The 18,480-nt window shown below is 48.7% G+C and overlaps 1 protein-coding gene and 1 pseudogene across 1 annotated transcript; one reads left to right on the forward strand and one right to left on the reverse strand.

Annotated features, from left to right (window-relative positions):
- Positions 1-3,440: 3,440 nt before the first annotated feature.
- LOC121451354 lies at positions 3,441-4,851 on the reverse strand (annotated as a pseudogene).
- Positions 4,852-5,476: 625 nt separating this feature from the next.
- On the forward strand, positions 5,477-17,638 carry Pin1 (peptidylprolyl cis/trans isomerase, NIMA-interacting 1). The gene is made up of 4 exons (XM_041657377.1): positions 5,477-5,578; positions 9,634-9,852; positions 16,269-16,379; positions 17,134-17,638. The coding sequence occupies exons 1-4, from the start codon at positions 5,521-5,523 to the stop codon at positions 17,241-17,243; spliced, it is 498 nt and encodes a 165-aa protein (XP_041513311.1). The 5' UTR covers positions 5,477-5,520; the 3' UTR covers positions 17,244-17,638.
- The last annotated feature ends 842 nt before the right edge of the window (positions 17,639-18,480 follow it).

Here is an 18,480-nt window from a genome sequence, read left to right on the forward strand (position 1 = left end):
GTCGCCCCAGGTACCTGTATATAATCTGAATAAACCTCTTGCTGTTTGCATCCGTACAAGTCGTCTCACTGTTCCTTGGGAAGGGTCTCCCCAGAGGAAAGACACTCCTGGAGGGTCTTTCAGTGGTTACAGTCTTGTATGTGACTAGAGGCTGGACCTGGTGCTGCACATGTGACATCTCAGCCCTTGGGAGATGGAGGCAAAAGGATCAGGTGTTCCAGGACATCCTTGGCTACATGAGACCCGGTCTCAAAAATCTGCTGAAGTCATGATGGAGTAGCCTAGTAGAATGGGACCCAGAGCTCTGCTGTTGGGTTTGAGTCACCAATGGGCAGAGATCCTATGAGTATTGTCACCCTCATATATCATTAACCTGCATAAGGAGGGTAGAGACACGGCTGGAACTCTGTAGCTTTGGAGCCTGTCCTGGAACCAGGCTGGCCTCGAACTCACAGAGATTCGCCTACCTCTGCCTCCCGAGTGCTGGGATTAAAGGCATGCGCCACCACTGCCCGGCAGGTGTACACTTTTAATCTCAGCATTTAGCAGGTAGAAACAGGAAGATCTCTGGGGCTTGCTAGCTAGCCAGTCTATCTTAATTGGTGTGCTTTAGGCCAAGAACTGTCTAAAAGGAGGTAGATTGTGTTCCTAAAATGACACTCAAGGTTGTCCTCTACCCTCCACATCTAAGCACTCACAGAAACACATCCTACATTCTTGTGAAAACAAACAAAGCTATGTTGAGTGGCCAAAGTAGGACCAATCTAAGCAAGAAACCCCATCTGAAAAAGTGGAAAGCAGCTGGGTATGTAGCTAGTTGGTAAAATCCTAAAATTGCTTTTATCGGCTATTTTGTTATAGGAGTGAGAAAAGTAGCACAATGGGCTACAATGATCTGTTTTAAAACCCACTGTACTAGGGTTCTGTAGAGAAACAACTGGCAGGATGAAGACACAAACACTCGGGGTTTGTTAGAGGCTTACGGTTATGGTCCAACTACTCCAACGGTGGCTGTCTCAGGGTAAAGGCCAGGAATCTGTGAGGCAGGATTTCTCAGCTAGTCTTGAGTTACATGCCAGAATCCTGAAGAAGTTCTAATGCCAGCAAAGAAGTGGACCTGCCAGGGAGAGTGGGTGAGCAAGCAAAGAGCAAGTGCTTCCTTCTTCATGGCTTATATGGGCTGCCAGTTGGAAGGGATGGCCCAGATTAAAGGTGGCTCTTCCCAACTCAAAATATTAAGGTTTAGGGTGGCTTTCCCACCTCAAATGATCCAATCATGAAAGAAAATTCCTCACAAAGTGTACCCAGCTGCTTGAGTTTTAGTTAATCCCAAATGTAGTCAAGTTGACAACAAAGAATAGCCATAACACCCACATATATAAGTAAGTATATATTTACATGTATACTATTTGGATTTAAATTTTTTGTTACATTTTTACTTATGTTCATGTGTGTGCATGTGACGGAACAGACATCCATATACCATGGTATGCATTTGAGTTCATGTATGAACCTGTGCCATGGCCTGCTTATGGAGGTCAGACGACAATCTTCGCTGTCAGTTCTAGCCTTTTACCTTGTTTGAGATTTGGTGTCTTTGTTACTTACTACTTGTACTTGAGGCTAGCTGGGAAAATTAGATAGATAGATAGATAGATAGATAGATAGATAGATAGATAGATAGATAGATGCAAAAGGGGGAAATTAGATGATAGATAAATAGAGGCTAGAGGGGAAGATAGATAGATAGATAGATAGATAGATAGATAGATAGATACTAGCTGGGAAAATTAGATAGATAGATCGATAGATAGATGCAAAAGGGGTAAATTAGATGATAGATAGAGGCTAGAGGGGAAAATAGATAGATAGATGATAGATAGGTAGATAGATAGATAGATAGATAGATAGATAGATATGGATAGAGGCTAGCTGGGAGAATTAGACATGTATATATATAGTCCCAGGGAAGTCCTAGAGAGCTGCCAGTTTCCAGTCTTTTTTTTTTTTTTTTTTTTTTTTGGTTTTTCGAGACAGGGTTTCTCTGTGGTTTTGGAGCCTATCCTGGAACTAGCTCTTGTAGACCAGGCTGGTCTCGAACTCACAGAGATCCACCTGCCTCTGCCTCCCGAGTGCTGGGATTAAAGGCGTGCGCCACCACCGCCCGGCTAGTTTCCAGTCTTTTGGGATGCCAAAGAAGTGGGCACCAACACCAGCAAAGAATCCTTTGCTTCAGGAACAGGGTAGATGGACTTACCAGTGAAATAGCCATCAGACCTGTAGTGAATGCTCTTACTCACTCCTTGATCCGTGCTTTTGTACCATAATTGCTACCTGCCTTGTGATTTGTTTTTCTCACCTAGTAAGTTTTTGTTTGTTTGTTTGTTTCTTACTGGCTAACACCCCTGATCCTAACCTGAAAGCTTTATATAGGAATAAGTTATTTGATCTTCACATCAGCAAGAGGTATTACCACTTATCTACACTTTGCAGTGGGAGGGCTGAATCGTTGAGAGTAAGCAAGCGGTAGAGTGAGGCTTTGAATCCACACCCCACATCTTACCTTTAATGCCCTTTCATGAGTTCATGTCACTGAGTGTCATCCTTTTGAGGCCACCTAAGCATCTGCATTATTGAACTGGAATTGAACCTTCCCCCATTGGTGTCTTTGAAAATCATTAAGTATCCATGGCCAGTAAGATGAGTAAAGGCACTTGTACCAAGCCTGACAACTTTAGTTTGACCTCCAGGGCCCCATGGTGGAAGGAGAGAACAGATTGCCATAAATTGTCCTCTACACAGTTATCATGGCAGCCTTTCTTATAAATGTAATAGGTTTTTTTTTTTAAGTAACCTTTTGGTTTTTAGAGACAGGGTTTCTATGTGTAGCCCTGGCTGTACCGAACTCCCTCTGTAGACCAGGCTGGCCTCGAGCTCAGAGATCTGAGGTGGCCTCTGCCTGCCACCACTGGCATAAAGTAACATTTTAAAAATTTTATGCTTCACCTGCATGTATACATGAATGTGCACTATGTGCAGACCTGGTAAACTGAAAAAAATCCCCCTTTTTTTTTTGTTGTTGTTGTTTTTGAAAGCTCAGAGTCAGAAATTGGAATTTAACCTGAAGGTCTGAAAAGTAAAACAGCTAGCCACTGGCTCGTACCTCTACCTCAGTCTGAAATGGCGATTCTGCCTCCCAAGAATCTCAGAATGAGACTGTCTGAGAGCTGTCTTTTTTGTTGTTGTTGTTGGGTTTTTTTTCACTCTTCAAAGTTTTATTTCACTAACTTCAGGTCAAATATTTCCACTCAATTGTTTTCTGGCCAATTACCAGCCTTTTTTGACTTCCCAAAATGGTAGTACCAAAAGATCTGTGGGTTGGGGAGAAGAGACCACTTTGAGAAGCATTGCATTTACTCATCTTTCCCAAGGCAACAAAGTCAGGTATCTGACTGTTCAACCAAACAAAGCTGTAATAGCATCTGGGAGGGCAGACAGACAAACCAGGCTCTCTTCAACTCGTCAGAACCAGCCCTAGGAAACCTTCCACACCCACACGAAGGACACAGCCACTCATCTCTTTTCTGTTGCCACAACATTTTTCTTCTTTTAATTATATCGTGTAGTTTCTCAAGTCCTTCTTTTAGTCCGTCTCTTATGATTGCACAGGTGGGCTGCAGGTGCCAAGGGGCTGGCGAGCTCAGTTTCCCCATTGCTAACAATTTCTCAATTTCTGAGAGAGACAGCGAGTTCCTCGGGTCTTGCTTGTTAGCGACTATAAGCTCAGGGACCCTCCTGATTTTCTGATAGCCTAGTTATTTTATGAAGTCCCATTTTGGCTTCTTCCATTCGCTCCACATCTACAGAGTCCATCACGAACACAGTGCCATCTGTGCATCGGGTATATGACTTCCACAGTGGCCTTAACTTCTCTTAACTACCTATGTCCCATAAGTGAAAAGTGACTGTCTTGGAATTGCCCACGGTTACCTTAATTTTCTCAGTGTTAAATCCTTTGGTAGGTACAGTATTTACAAACTCATTGAACTGCAGCCTATACAAAACTGTCGTCTTCCCAGCGCAGTCCAAACCCAGAATAACAATATGAAAAGACTGAAAGGAGGGCAGGCTGGACAGGATGGAAGTCTGGTCTGACAGTCCATTACCTATTTCCAGCTGCGAACGGCGTCCCAAACAGAACCAAACGTGTTCCTCTTAGTCCTCTTACAGTTTCGTTTCCTGGGTGATCAAGCTACGAGACTGCTCCTGGGCTGGAGTCGGGATCCCAACAGGGAACCATTGGCCCGCGTCTGTTGGCTGAGACCTCCGCGCGTTTTACAATCCTTTCTAGTTCTGGCATTAAAGGCGTGCATTGCCAGGTTTCTCTGACAAACTAGTGTGGCTACTGGGATTAAAGGTGTGTGTTGTTGCGGCCTGGTCTGTAGCTGGCCATTGTGGCTGTTTTACTCTCTGCACTTCAGGCAAGTTTTATTTATTAAAATAAAATGAAATATCACTACAGGTTTTTCGAGACAGGGTTTCACTGTTTAGCTCTAGCTGCCCTGGAACTCACTTTGTAGACCAGGCTGGCCTCGAGTTTAGAGATCCGCCTGCCTCTGCCTCCCAAGTGCTCGGATTAAAGGCATGCACCATCACCGCCCAGCTTTGCTTTGCTTTGTTTCAGACAGGGTTTCTGTGTGTAACCTTGGCTGCCTTGGAACTCACTTTGTAGACCAGGCTGGCCTCGAACTCCTGAATGCTGGTTATGCACCACCACGTCAGTTTCCTCCATAAACTGTCAATTGACTTAAACTGGTCGTCCAAGCCGCCCACCCTCTTCCCTTTCCTCATCCTAGTGGCAGTGCTATCACCCAGCCAGGACTTAGGAAGGAGCCAGATGGAGAAGGAATAAGTTAAGTAGGTTCCAAAAAAAAGACTTGGAAAGTGGGTGAATAGACTAGTGAAATGGTTAGCTTTGCAAAATCGAAAAAGGACCACTTCGCTTTGGAGGAAACGGGTGGGAAGAGGGAGAACTGAAAAGCCAAATTTAGGCTTTGGGCACTTAGCTTCTCGTCACCAAGGCAACTGCATTGCTATGGCAACGGTAAAATACAGCAAATGCACCAGATACCTCCTTACCAGCAAGCCGCTTCCGCGCAGAGGCCGACCGACCTCCGTGAGCGGCTCAATAAGGCGGACTGGCTGTCGCAGAAGCCAATCAATAAGCTCTACTCTGTGGGCTAAGCCCACCAGGAAGGTTGACGCTTAAAGGGAGCCTGGGCGTCCAATGGACGTTGTTTCTAGATGGGCCAATCAGCAGTGATGTCGGGGCGGGGGGCGGAGAGTACGTGCAGGGGCGGGCCAGGAAATCGCCGGTGAGTCCAATAAAATGCTAGAGCGCTTGAGGCGCCGCGGGGCCGTCCAATGGACGTCTCCACTGAACGAGCCAATCAGCAGCGGCGCAGGTTGGCGCGGGGTCAGAGCCGCGGAGGCGGAGCGGGCGCTGCGGCAGGAGGGAAGATGGCGGACGAGGAGAAGCTGCCGCCGGGCTGGGAGAAGCGCATGAGTCGCAGCTCAGGTACCTCTTGCGGGTCGGCCAGGGGCCGGGCCGGGGCCTCGCGAGATTGGAGAAGTTGGGCTCGAGCTCACGGGGACAGGCGGGCCGTATCGCCGCCCTGCCTCGGGCGTGGAGGGCTGGACTCCTCCGCGGCGTAACGGGCCTGGAGAGCCAGAAACTGAGGCAGGAGGTGGGGGGTACGGGCACGCCCGGACCCTCGCTCACTGCTGGGCCCGGACGCCGCTAAGAGACGAGGCTGCACCTCGGGGCTCCATTGGGAGGAAGAGACCCCGACCCGGTACAGTGGGCGTGGGCCTCCCAGATCTGGGTTCTCGGGCAGCATCTGTGGCACGTGCCCGGTCATCTCTAGCGCGGGATCCTGTGACAGCGACGTCTTATAAACAGGCCGGTTCACCTCTGGGCCAGGCATGGTGTCAAGTGCTTTGAAAGAGTTCAACTTCTTTCACAAGTCTGCACGTCGGTGTGGTTCCTTTCTCCCCTATCCCTCACCTCCCTCCCTCCATCTCTATCCCGCTCACCCCTCCCTCTCCCTTCCTCTCCTTTTCCTGGCTCATTCTCTCCCTCTCCCTTCTCCTCTCTCTCTGTCGTGCCCATCTTTCAAGGAAGGGATTACTCTCATTTTCCTAGTGGGGAAACGGAGGCCAGGACCCGGAAAGAACTCATCAGATGATGCTGTTCAGGGACTGGGAATGCCCTAGAATGCAGTGAGTGTCTGTCCCCAGAGTCCCCTTGCCAGTGTCAGCGGCAACGCCCAGAAGAGCGGCCGGCATCCCCGGCAGAGCCAGGGTCGCTGCTGCCTACAGAGCTCACTTATAATTCTTACTGAACATCAGGGTGCTGGACACTGAAGACATAGTTCTCTCTGAATTAACACGACTAGGTTTAGTGTTTTTACTTTCTTTTCCCCTTTTTAGTAGGGGGTTGGAGGTGAAAAGGCTGAATCTTACATGGACAGGTTGCTCCATCCTCCCGCTTCAGCCCCCCCAAGTACTGGGATTACAGACATGCACCGCTTTGCCCAGCTTATTTATTGATATAGAATCTTTTTTAGTAAATATTAGTAGTAGTATATTTAGTGTATGTGCATGTGGCAATCAGACAATAGCTTGCAGGGGTCTCTCTGTTTCCACCATGAGAGTATCAGAGCTCAAACTCACATCTTTAGACTTGACTGAAAGCACATTTACCCTTGGGCCACTTTTTTTTTTTTTAATTTGCCGCTCCCTCCCTCCCCTCTCTTTCTTTCTGTCTGTGTGTGTGTGTGTGAGAAAGAGAGAGAGAGAGAGAACTCTCAGACTAGTCCTGAACTTGCTGCCTATAGTAGGATGACCTTGAACCTCTGGTCTTCCTCAGCTCTGAGTGTGGGGATTACCTACTCACTAAGATAGTCTCCTGCTGTGTAGTCCAAGTTAGCCTCCAGTTCAAGATTCTTGTACTTCAGCCTCTCAAGCACTGGGCTACACTCGTGTGACACCGTACCTCGCTCTGATGTCCTTATTCTCTTGCCCCAGATTTTCAGATGAGAAAGCTGAGGTTCAGGGAGATGGCCAATTACTAAAGTTTTAGTTGGATTTAGCCCTGCAGTCCATGCTCCTGTCCAGGCTGTTCATTCCTGGCCTGAGGTTGTAACCTCTAGCGTAAACGCACTTCTAGGTGGGTGTGGTAGCACATAGCTGTATTTCCAGCACCTAAGAGGCAGAAGCGGGAGGGTGTCCAGTTCATAGTTAACCCAGGACTACGTAGACTTTTTCTTAAAAAAAAAATGTGTTACTATGCTTGTACGTGTCTCACCATGTGCATGAAGTACCCACAGAAGCCTGAAGAGGATGCTAGATGCCCTCAGACCAGCATTACAGACAGCAGTGAGCCTCCATGTGTGTGCTGGAAATCCAGCCCCTGTCCCCTACAAGAGCAGTTTATGCTCTTAAGAATCTCTTGAGCCGGGCGATGGTGGCGCACGCCTTTAATCCCAGCACTCGGGAGGCAGAGGTGGGCGGATCTCTGTGAGTTCGAGACCAGCCTGGTCTAGAGAGCTAGTTCCAGGACAGGCTCCAAAGCCACAGAGAAACCCTGTCTCGAAAAACCAAAAAAAAAAAAAAAAAAAAAAGAATCTCTTGAGCCATTTCTCCAGCCCCCATAGTGAGGGGGCGTTTTTGTTTTACGAGACAGGGTTTTTCTGTAGTTTTGGATCCTGTCCTGGAACTGCCCCTTGTAGATCAAGTTGGCCTCGAAGTCACAGCGATCCGCCTGCCTCTGCCTCCCGGAGTGCTAGTATTAAAGTCATGTACCACCACCACCCAGCTACCCAGCCTTTCTTGGTGCTTTAACCCAGAAAGATTCTAAGCCCTTGGAGTGACCCAGAATCTTGGTCCTTCCTTCAAGCTCCTGCCAGGACCCTCCCTTCTCTTCCTCCTTTCTCAGGTTTTTTTTTTGTTTTTTTTTTTTTTTGGAGAAACCAGGTTTTTGTGTAGCCCTGGCTGTCCTGGAACTTACCCTATAGATCAGGCTGGTCTTAAACTCAAATCCACCTGCCTCTGCCTGGAATTAAAGGCGTGTGCCGCCACCGCCTGGCTAAAATTGTATAGCCCAGGCTAGTCTCAAGCTTGTGACCCTCCTGTCTCCGCCTCCTTCAGCAAATACAACCACAATCAACTCTCCTTCACTTTTATTTGTATGTGTGTGTGTGTGTGTGTATGTATTTTTTTTTTTTTTTGAGACAGGGTTTTCTCCTTCAGATTTTTGTTGTTCTTGTTTTGGTTTTTCGAGACAGGGTTTCTTTGTAGCTTTGGAGCCTGTTCTGGAACTTGCTCTATGGACCAGGCTGGCCTTGAAATCTGCCTCCGGAGGGCTGGGATTAAAGGCGTGCCACACCACTGCCCAGCTCCTTCAGATTTTTTGAGACAGTCTTGCAGATTTACCCTGACTGACTTCAACAGCAGATATCCATCCTCCTGCCTCAGTCTCTCTACTGCTAGGCTTATAGGTGTGCCCTACCAAACCAGGCTTTTCCCTTAAGTTTTTGATTTGTCCTCCACTTTTTGCTCCTCACTGTCACTTAGATGTCTCTTAGATGATATCAGGCCCCATAGTAATGCTGCTTCCTTGCTCTCCAATTTAGGCTACCAGGGTAGGAATTAAGAATAAAGCTTTGGGCTGGGCAGTGGTGGTGAACGACTTTAATCCCAGCAGGCAGGAGACAGGCAGGTAGGTCTCTGAGTTCAAGGCCAGATTGGTGTACAGAGTGAGTTCTGGAACAGCTAAAGCTACACAGAGAATCCCTGTCTTGAAACCCTCCCTCCCCAAAAAAGAATAGAGCTTTGGAAGTATCTACCTCTTGTTTATACACGAGGCATAGTGGTTGCTGCTGTGAGCGAGATAGAGGAGGTGATGCCTGGGTTTTGTTTGCAGTGAGTTGATGGATAGAAACAGTCATGTTCTTACCTTTTTGGTGAATGTGTGATACTGGAACTTGAAACTAGAACCTCACAGATGCCAGGCAAGCACTGTATCTGAGCTGGAGCCCCAGGCCCACAGTATTTTGTTTGCTTATGTATTTTTGAAATTGGATCCCCTGTAGCCAAAGTTGCTCTCAAACTCTATAGCTGAGGATGCTCTTGAACTTTGATTTCATGTATTTTGTAGGATGGCATGTGCACATGTGGAGGTCAGAGGGCATCTTAAGGTGGGTGGGTTCTCCTTCTACTAAGCAAGTTCCTGAAGCTCAAACTCAGGTGGTCAGACTCTGGCGAGCTCCTTTATCTGCTGAGCCATCATGCAAAACTGGCAGTTGTGGTTTTTTGTTTGATTTTTTTTTTTTTGTTTTTTCTGATTTGCTGGTTTAGTGCCTGTCTCTCTCCACCTAGAGCATTAATACAGTCCTGTCTGAAACAGGTCCTGGTGGGTGGGGACAGTATCCTTCCATGCCTATAGCACAGGGTGGAACAGGAAATGGGTCTGCTAAAGAAAATACCTCCCAAGCCAGTCCTCATCCTGGCTTTCAGGATGGAGTCCTTCTCAACCCAGCCTCAGCTGAACTAGGTGCTACTCTCCCCCAGGTCGGGTATACTACTTCAATCACATCACCAATGCCAGCCAGTGGGAGCGGCCCAGTGGTGGCAGCAGTGTTGGAGGCAGTAGCAAGAATGGCCAGGGAGAGCCAGCCAGGGTGCGCTGCTCGCACTTGCTGGTGAAGCACAGCCAGTCTCGGAGGCCCTCATCCTGGCGGCAGGAAAAGATCACCAGGAGCAAGGAGGAGGCCCTGGAGCTGATCAATGGTGAGTGGGGGAGATGGGGACTTGTTGGGAGGTCTCAGTTAATTTTCCTGATCCTGTGACAGAATAACCCTGACGGAGGCCAGCAAGAGGGTTCAGCCAACACAGGCACTCGCTGCTAAACCTGAGGACCTGCATTCTGTTCCCAGAATTCCCGTGATGGAAGGAGAGAGCCTGCTCCTCGGAGTTGTTCTCTCACCTTTTAAGTTTAAAAAGAAAACAATACACAGTTTAGGGGAGAAAGGTTTGTTTGGACTCACAGTTCACAACAAAAAAGTCATAGTGGCAAGAGTGGGGGCCATCATGGTGTCAGGAACAAAGAGCCATGTGCCTGTGCTGGTGTTCCATTTGCATCCTCTGTCTTGGGTTGGGATCCCCTACCCGGGGGGGGGGGGGTGGTCCTGCCAACAAGTAAGATGGGTCCCTCGTATCAGTAAACATGATTGGGATAATTCCCCCAGGATCCACAGCAGCCCATCTTCCAGGTTATTCCAGTTTCTGCCAAACTGACAAGAAGTACTGCCCATCATGGGGGCCTTGTAGAAGGGGGCCACCAAACCCTCCACCCAGTCCGCTCAGCTGTCACTTCTAGAGAAGTGCCTGCATTGTACTGGGGTTGTAGCTCAGTTGTTAGCATGCTCCCTAGCTTGCAGGAAGCCCTGGCTTCAGTGTCTAGTACCCTGTGAATCCAGCATCTGTAATCTCAGCATAGAGATAGATAAAGGATCAGAAACTCAAGCTTGGTGATGTGATGGAAAGACACTTGCCAGTAAACCTGAGGGCCTGAATTCGGTTCCTGGGACCCACACAGTTGAAGAAGAGAACCACCTCCCTCAAGCTGTCCTCTGGCCTCAGTGAAAATACTGTCATGTGTGCAGAAATAAATACAATTTTTAAAAAGATTTATTTATTATGTATACAGAGTTCTGCCTGCATATATGCCTGCAGGCCAGAAGAGGGCACCAGATCTTACTATAGATGGTTGTGAGCCACCGTGCAGTTGCTGAGAATTGAACTCAGGACCTCTGGAAGAGCAACCAGTGCTCTTAACCTCTAAGCCATCTCTCCAGCCCCTGCAATTTTATTTATTTATCTATCCATCTATCTATCTATTTATTTATTTTGAGTTCTGGGTCCTACATAATGAGTTCAAGGCCAGCCTAGGCTACTTGAAGACCTTGAAAAGAAGTATCTACACGTGGGATGAACTCGGCCCACATAGGCCCCTCTCTCTTTTCTTTCTATTTGCCATTTGGATTGACCAGGTCTAGAAAGCCAGCGTAGTGGCTGTGTCTGCTAAGCTCTGTGTTCTGGGAGACTCAGCCTCACTCAAGACTCAGTTTTCTCTTCTGTAAAATGAGTGAGTGTTAACCATTGTAGCAATGCAGTGATAGGAGGCAGTTTTGGTCATTAGAGAGGGGCCAGGGCGTCTGTGGGTAGGTCTGGTGAGCACAGTACTGGCTGGCTCTGCAGAGTGATAGTCAGTTTTGTCCCACAGGCAGAGACTGGCCACTTTTCCTTTGTAATTTACCGCAAGGTTGGCAGACTTTGTTGTTGAATCATTCTTTGATTTGTTTTGTTTTGTTTTTTAACTGCCTATTTTTGATAAATATATGTATGTGTCTTTTGCCTGCTTGAACGTATGTGTACCTTGTGTGTGCCTAGTGTCAGAGGAGGCTAGAAAAGGCATTGCGTTCCCTAAAATTGGAAGTAGATTTGTGAGCTACCATGTGGTTGTTGGAAACTGAACCCAAGATTTTTTTTTAAATATTTATTTATTTATTTAGTATACAATATTCTGTGTGCATGTCTGCAGGGCAGAAGAGGGTACCAGACCTCTTTACAGATGGTTGTGAGCTACCATGTGGTTGCCGGGAATTGAACTCAGGACCTTTGGAAGAGCAGGCAGTGCTCTTAACCACTGAGCCATCTCTCCAGCCCCTGAACCTAAGATTTTTGTAAGAGCAGCCAGTGCTCTTAACTTCTAAGCTATCTCTTCAGTCTGTGTGCGCGCACGTGTGTGTATGTATGTGTGTGTGTGTGTGCGTGCGTGCATGCATGCTAGGTAGCTTAGGTGACAGAAGTTTCTTTTCCAAGGTTCTAGAAAAGTGCATGCCTCATGCCTTTCCCCAAGATTGACTCTCACTAGCCACCACAGACCTGTGCCTTCTCACCTTCCTCATCAGGTTCCTGATGAGATTGCTTTTCTTGTCTTGCAGACAGCTGCTTCTGTTGGTTGTGTCCTTTGGCGATCTTGGCTACTTTATGTTTGTTCTCCCTACCCCACCCCTTTACTGATAGAGCTTATACAGCTTAGGCTGACTTTTAAACTCCCCACGTAGCCAAGGGTAACCTTGAACTTCTGACCTGTCCACCTCTAGCTTCTAAGTACTAGGATTTTAGGTTTATGCCACCATTCCTAGTTTGGAGATTGAACGTGGGGCCTGGTGCAGGAAGGTGAGCACTCTGCCAACTGAGCTAAAACCTTAGCCTAACAGTGTCTCTTTTTATGAACAGGTGCTTATATTTCAGGGCCCACCTTTGTAAACTCCTTATCTCCAAGGATAGTAATATCAGGAACCAGGACTTCTTCATTGTGAATATTGGGACATTAATTATCATGCAGCCTATAACAGAGCAATGAGCATTTATATCTGTCAAGGACTTGTTCTGCATCAGCCTATGACAGTCACACATTCGTCTCTCAGAATAACCCTCTGAAGTAAGAGCTCCCATTAACCCATTATTTTTTTTTTCTTTTACACTCATTTATTTGTATGCATGCAAGCATGCCACTGCAGACATGTTGAGGTTAGAAGAAAACCTGCAGGAGTTGGTTCTCCTGTTCCACTGTGGGGGTCCTGAGGGTGGAGCTCAAATAGTCAGGGATGGCACAAGCACCTTTACCCACTGAACCATCTCCCTGGCTCCCCAATGCCCCAATTCATAGTACAATCATTTTATGAGGCTCCCAGAAGCAGAATCAACCCTCCTTTTGGCCATTGGATATTCATAAGGCTGGGCAACCACAGAATAGAATCAGATCCAGCAACTGGAATTAGAGCATGGCCTGACTCTCTTCTGAGCCTTAGACTGCTGAGCCCACAAATGTCTGCAGAGATGGATATTCATCTGTTAGGCTTGCTGTCTAGGGGGCTCCTGAATGCCCTTTTCTTAGTCACTGTTCCGTTGCTGTGAAGAGACACCATGACCAAGGCAGCTCTTATAAAAGCAAGCATTTAATTGGGGGCTTACTTACCATTTCAGAGGTTAGTCCATTATCGTCATAGCAGGGAGCATGGTGGCACAATTGGCACTGGAGAAGTAGCTGAGAACTTTATTTACATCCTGATCCACAGGCAGGCAGAGAGAGAGAAACACTGGGCCTGGTGTGGACTTTTGAAACCTCAGAGTCCACCCCTGGCAATACACTTTCTCCAACAAGGCTACACCCCTAATCCTTTTATCCTTTCAAACATTTTCACTCTTTGGTGATTAGGCATTCAAATATATGAGCCTATGGGGGTTTTCATATTCAAACCACCACAATCCCAAAGCAAGTAGAGGGCCCTATTCCAGTGTGGGAGCTCTGGAGAGGCTGCTCCCAAAGGGAGAATTCTCCCCCAGAGTCCTGGCTGGGGTGCTGTTTCGTCCTGCCTCCCAGTGAGGCTGGGATTTGTCCTGGAGGAAGCCCAGGAAGTCTGGCCTCAGCTCTTGAGTACAGAGGTCCAGGTGACAAAAAGCAAGAGATGGCAGTGTCTCTAGAATAGTGATAGGTCCCTGTCTCCTTCCTTGTGGCTAGTTTTTACTTCACTTATTCATGAATTCCTTAGCCTCCAGGAACTCCTGTCTAGTGCACAGGTACAGAGGTGGGGAGCATTGGTAAACAAGGAAATCTGGCTAAATTTTTTTTTTGTGACAGTATCTCATTATGTAGCCCAGATTGCCTCAGTGTCCTGAGTGCCAGGATTCATAGGCATGCACCATCCAGCCCAGTGCTTTCATTATTAAACAGCTGTAACTTGACAATGAGTAAGAAACTATAGCTGGTGGGGAGGGGACAGCTGGAGAGATAACTCAGCTGACTACTCTTCCAGAGGACTGGGTTCAATTCCCAGCACCCATGAAATTATCTATCAACTGTCTATATATAACTCCAAAGATCTGACACTCTCACATAGGGATACATGGAGGCAAAGCACCAAATGCTCATAAAATAAAAATAAATTTAAAAAAAGAAAGAAATGGGCTGGAGAGATGGCTCAGAGGTTGGGAGCACTGACTGCTCTTCTAGAGGTCCTGAGTTCAATTCCCGGCAATCACATGGTGGCTCACAGCCATCTGTAGTGAGATCTGGTGCCCTCTTCTGGCCAGCAAGCATACAGACAGACAGAACACTTTATACATAAAAAATAAATAAATCTTGAAAGAAAGGAAGGAAGGAAGAAAGGAAAGAAAGAAACCCTATCATATCTGGCCATGGCTACATCTAGGTGGGCAGATTTGGGGTATATCCTTTGTTCTCCAGAGAAGAACATGGGGAGTCCAGTGCTGTGAAGGTGGACCTGCGAATACAGCCAGGCATCCAGGGAGAGTAGAAACAGGACTTTATAATACGTGAGAGTCACTGATATGACTCATTCTGTACAAGGGGACTCAATACCATGTCTTCCAGATAGATGTCACCATGATATGCAGGTCAAACCGCATGACCTTGTGTGCCTCTGATAGGCAGTGCTTTGTGGTGACAACCACTTCTGACCAAGGCAGCAAGGATAGGCAGAACAGAGCGGAACTGGGGAGCCCCTGATAGTCAGGTGTACCCTGGCAGTATGCAGACCAAGCACCAGAGTAGCTGCCTTGCAGTGCATTCAGATAGGGGTGCCGTCTGGGCTCTCAGTCATACTGCCTGCCCTTTGTGCCAAGCATTGACCCTACAGAAACCTGAGGCCCAGAGCCCTTGGGAAGTGGTTGGGTTTCTAGGCTTCAAGATAGTGGTTGTAGCAGTAGTAGCTGTCAGACAGGCACCATTGGGACCTTCAGTGGTGTGCACACTGGGCTGCTCACAGGTATTCAGAAACCTTTTGAAGATCAGGCAGGAAGAATGGGTAAGTGGAAGTCTAGGAGCAGCTGTGTCAGGCCACCCTGACATGCAAAGAGCTCATTATGGAGTCTATTGTGACAATGCATGCTTATGACCCCAACACTCCAGAAGCTGAGGGTTCAGGGAGAGCCCAGGCTGCATAGGAGGCTCTATCTCAGAAATAAAAGGACAGGGTTCCCTGGGGAGTCTCTGCCAGGCCAGCTGGGAAAGCTTTGGGGGCTGCTCAGGTCAGAGTGGCTACCCTGGGCATCTGTCTGTGTGGTGGCTGCAGGTTGGGCAGGAGTAGGGGACAGAGGATCTTGTGTGTCACAGGCTTTTTGGTCCACCTCAGGCACTGCCTGGATTGAGGTGCCTGGCAGCTCCCCACCTAGCAAGTGTCTGTGTGTGCTTAACATAATCTCCCATGCACCCGCATGCATGTGCGCCCAGCTCCTGAGACATGCGTCATACAGACATGGTGTCGCACTGCCCTGAGCCTCAGTCCTTTACATATTGTTGTTGTTTGTTATTTTGTTTTGATGGTTGGCAAGTGTGTTTGAAGGTTAGACGACAACTTACAGGAGTTGGTTCTTCTTTCCACCATTGTGGACTCCGGAGATGGAACTCAGGCAGCCTTTATGACATGTGACTTTGTTATTTTGAGACTGCTTCAGTCACCATTCACCTTCTCCATAGCCCTGACCTCCTGACCGTGCAGGAGAGTCACGGCCTAGTGGAGATGCTTTAATGCTTCCTGGGCTCTGCCAATTGTGGCGCCTGTTGTGTGGCTTGCCTGTGGAACAGTTGTGTGGACTCTCACACACTGCCCTTACAGCCTCACCTCAGGGTATCTTCTGTGCCTCTCGTGTTGCATGAGTAGGGACTCCTGATGTCCACCGCTGAAGATGCCACCAGCTTCTGTGCAGAGCTTGGCTGCATACTCCTGCGGTCTCCAGAGCCTTGAGACCGACTGCCCCAGGACTGCCCAGGGGTGGGCAGTCATTCGCTGTGAGGTTCCAACTCTGTTTTTGTCCAGGGCTGAGAAGAGGTCACTGAGTGTGTGGGGGTGCTTCTATTCTTGTACATCTATGGGTGACTAGCCCACCTATAAGGTCATAGTATGACCACCGGTGCATGGGGATGACTGACAGGTTTGCACCCTGGGGACATGTCGTGCATGTGGGAAGACTGTCTTCATGGGTGCACATGATAAGGACACAGGATTGGTTGCTTGGACATGATGGGGTGGGAATTGTTATTGGAGGGCAGTAGCATATCTTTATATGCACTGGCCCAGCTCCTAGGAGTAGCTTGCTCTCCCCTTGTGCCCCTGCAGGCTACATCCAGAAGATTAAGTCAGGAGAAGAAGATTTTGAATCTCTGGCCTCACAGTTCAGCGACTGCAGCTCTGCCAAAGCCAGGGGAGACCTTGGTGCCTTCAGCAGAGGTGGGCAAGAACCACACCCAGTCCCTTCCCTATGATGTTGGGGGTGGTTGAGCCCACAAAGGAAGGGAGACCCTACTCTGCCTTCATGGTCCACCAGGTGGCAGCACAGCCCTCAGATTTCCTGGCCTGTGTTTCTTGTGCTGCAAAAGGAATGTAAAACCTTCTCCCTGGTATCTTCCCTCCAAGATCATTGTCCCTTCCTAGGCCCATCAAGGTGACTCTGTAATGTCGTTGGCATCTACTGGCAGAGCTATAGGACGGGATCCCTGAGAACTCCTCTTCTCACCCAGAATCCTGTTTTCCCCTTTGGCAGGTGTTGGAAAATGGGCAAGGTCAGGTCCAGATAGGCAGCCCAGAGCTCAGGCTTGTGTGCCAAGGGCAGAAGGAATCAGGATCTCTCCCTCCTCACTTCTCTCCTTCATCTCATTTGCATGGGCTGGGAATGTGAGGTGTTGGGCACCTGCCTGGGAGAGGGAGCTTAGTGAGGCCCTCTGCTGTCAGCCCAAGCTACCTGAAAGGACAGACTGTGTTCAGCTGGAAGCCAGAGTTCATCATGCAGTGTGTCTAAGAGCACAGCACGGCTCTGCCTGCCATCCCTCATGCTGTCCTTGGGCTTCCCAGAGCCACAGCTCAGCACTACACAGCGACAGGGCCATAAACCCTGTGATGAATGTGCTGAGACTAGGCGCAGGCAGGAGCCCCATCTGTCATGCAGCCCGTGCCTGACCCCCACTGCCTCTGCTGTTTCTCACAGGTCAAATGCAGAAACCGTTTGAGGATGCATCGTTTGCTCTACGGACAGGGGAGATGAGTGGGCCAGTGTTCACAGATTCGGGCATCCATATCATCCTGCGCACAGAATGAGGGCAGGCGCCTGGCCAGCCAGCCCATGGACACCCTTCCTGCTACTGTCACACAGTATTTATTGTTCCTGAAATGGCTGGGAGAGGGGCTCTAGATAATAACTCTGAGCTCCCTACTTCCTGTTTGACCCCATTTGGGGCTGTCCTAGCCAGGCTTCTTCTGAAGGAATCAACTTCAGAAGGTCAGTGGGGGTATGGAAGCCCCAGGCTCAGGGGGTCAAAGGTGACCTGACACCCAGGTCTCAGAGGCAGGCAGGAGGGCCTTGTTTCTTGTTAGTTTTATGCTCTGTTCCTCTGTTCAGTTGCAAAAAGCAGACGCTGCACACCTGGCGATGCAGCACCTCAGCCTCGGGTGTGATGCAGCGCCCATGCACCTCCATTAAATCTGGAACCACTGGCTGGTGGTCTTGTATCTCATTACCTTCGCGGTGAGGTGTGAGGCCCTGTCTCAAGAAGGGAACTGTCATTCACCATGCCCCAAGCCCAGGTGTCCAAACTGTTTTCCAGTCCTAAGAAGCTACCTTTTCCAGGGCCTGGGGGTGATGGCAAGAATTTTTCCCACTAGATAGACTTCCAGGGCAGCAAGATACCTCTGGGCCCCACCAGTCCAGACCCAGTTATGCCAGCTCCCCTGGAGACTGTTCAAGGACCACAGACCACCCTTGTACACCCCACTTCCATCTGGTAGATCTGGAGAGATCCTGGGGCAACCTGGCTCAACACCTGCCTTGGCACACCCCATCCCCAGCACACATAGAGATTGCCTACTGGTGAGAACATATTGCATCTAGCATCTGCCACCCACTTCTGGCTGGTTATTCCTAGGTTCAGCCACCAGACCTAGCACCCTCCAGATGCTGTTTCCATGGCAACAGAGGCCCCTTCGACTGGAGTAAAGGGGGGCTTTGTCAGTTCCCAGAAGAACAGGGATCCTGGTAGAGGGAACTGGGGAATGGATGTTGCTTTGAGTGGCAGCTGGGAGAAGAAGGAACGGGCTCCCCCACCTTGGCTATGGGGCCCATGTCTCCTAAGACTGCCCCTGAGCCTAGCTTGGCCTGAGGGCTCAGAATTCAATAAGGTTTCTGTCTAACCTACAAGTGATGGGGCCAGCCTGGTTGGTGGGGGTGGCTGCAACCAGTAAGGCTTGGAGACCAAAGCAATATTAAGCCTGGACCTCAAGGGAGCCCTCCCTCCCCACAGGCCTGAGTCTTCTGAAGTCACCTGAGCTCCCATCTGGC

The sequence above is a fragment of the Microtus oregoni genome, unplaced genomic scaffold (genome assembly GCF_018167655.1).
Source record: "Microtus oregoni isolate MIOR12 unplaced genomic scaffold, Mior012 000008F_ref0000371, whole genome shotgun sequence".
Lineage (NCBI taxonomy): Eukaryota > Metazoa > Chordata > Mammalia > Rodentia > Cricetidae > Microtus > Microtus oregoni.

What these genes read in the sequence shown, in the direction of transcription:
- Pin1 (XM_041657377.1), top strand. Translation starts at nt 5,521, where the DNA reads ATGGCGGACGAGGAGAAGCTGCCGCCGGGCTGGGAGAAGCGCATGAGT. An exon ending in GGCCCTGGAGCTGATCAATG is followed by an intron (nt 9,853 to 16,268) that starts GTGAGTGGGGGA and finishes GTGCCCCTGCAG; the next exon opens with GCTACATCCAGAAGATTAAG. An exon ending in CCTTGGTGCCTTCAGCAGAG is followed by an intron (nt 16,380 to 17,133) that starts GTGGGCAAGAAC and finishes TGTTTCTCACAG; the next exon opens with GTCAAATGCAGAAACCGTTT.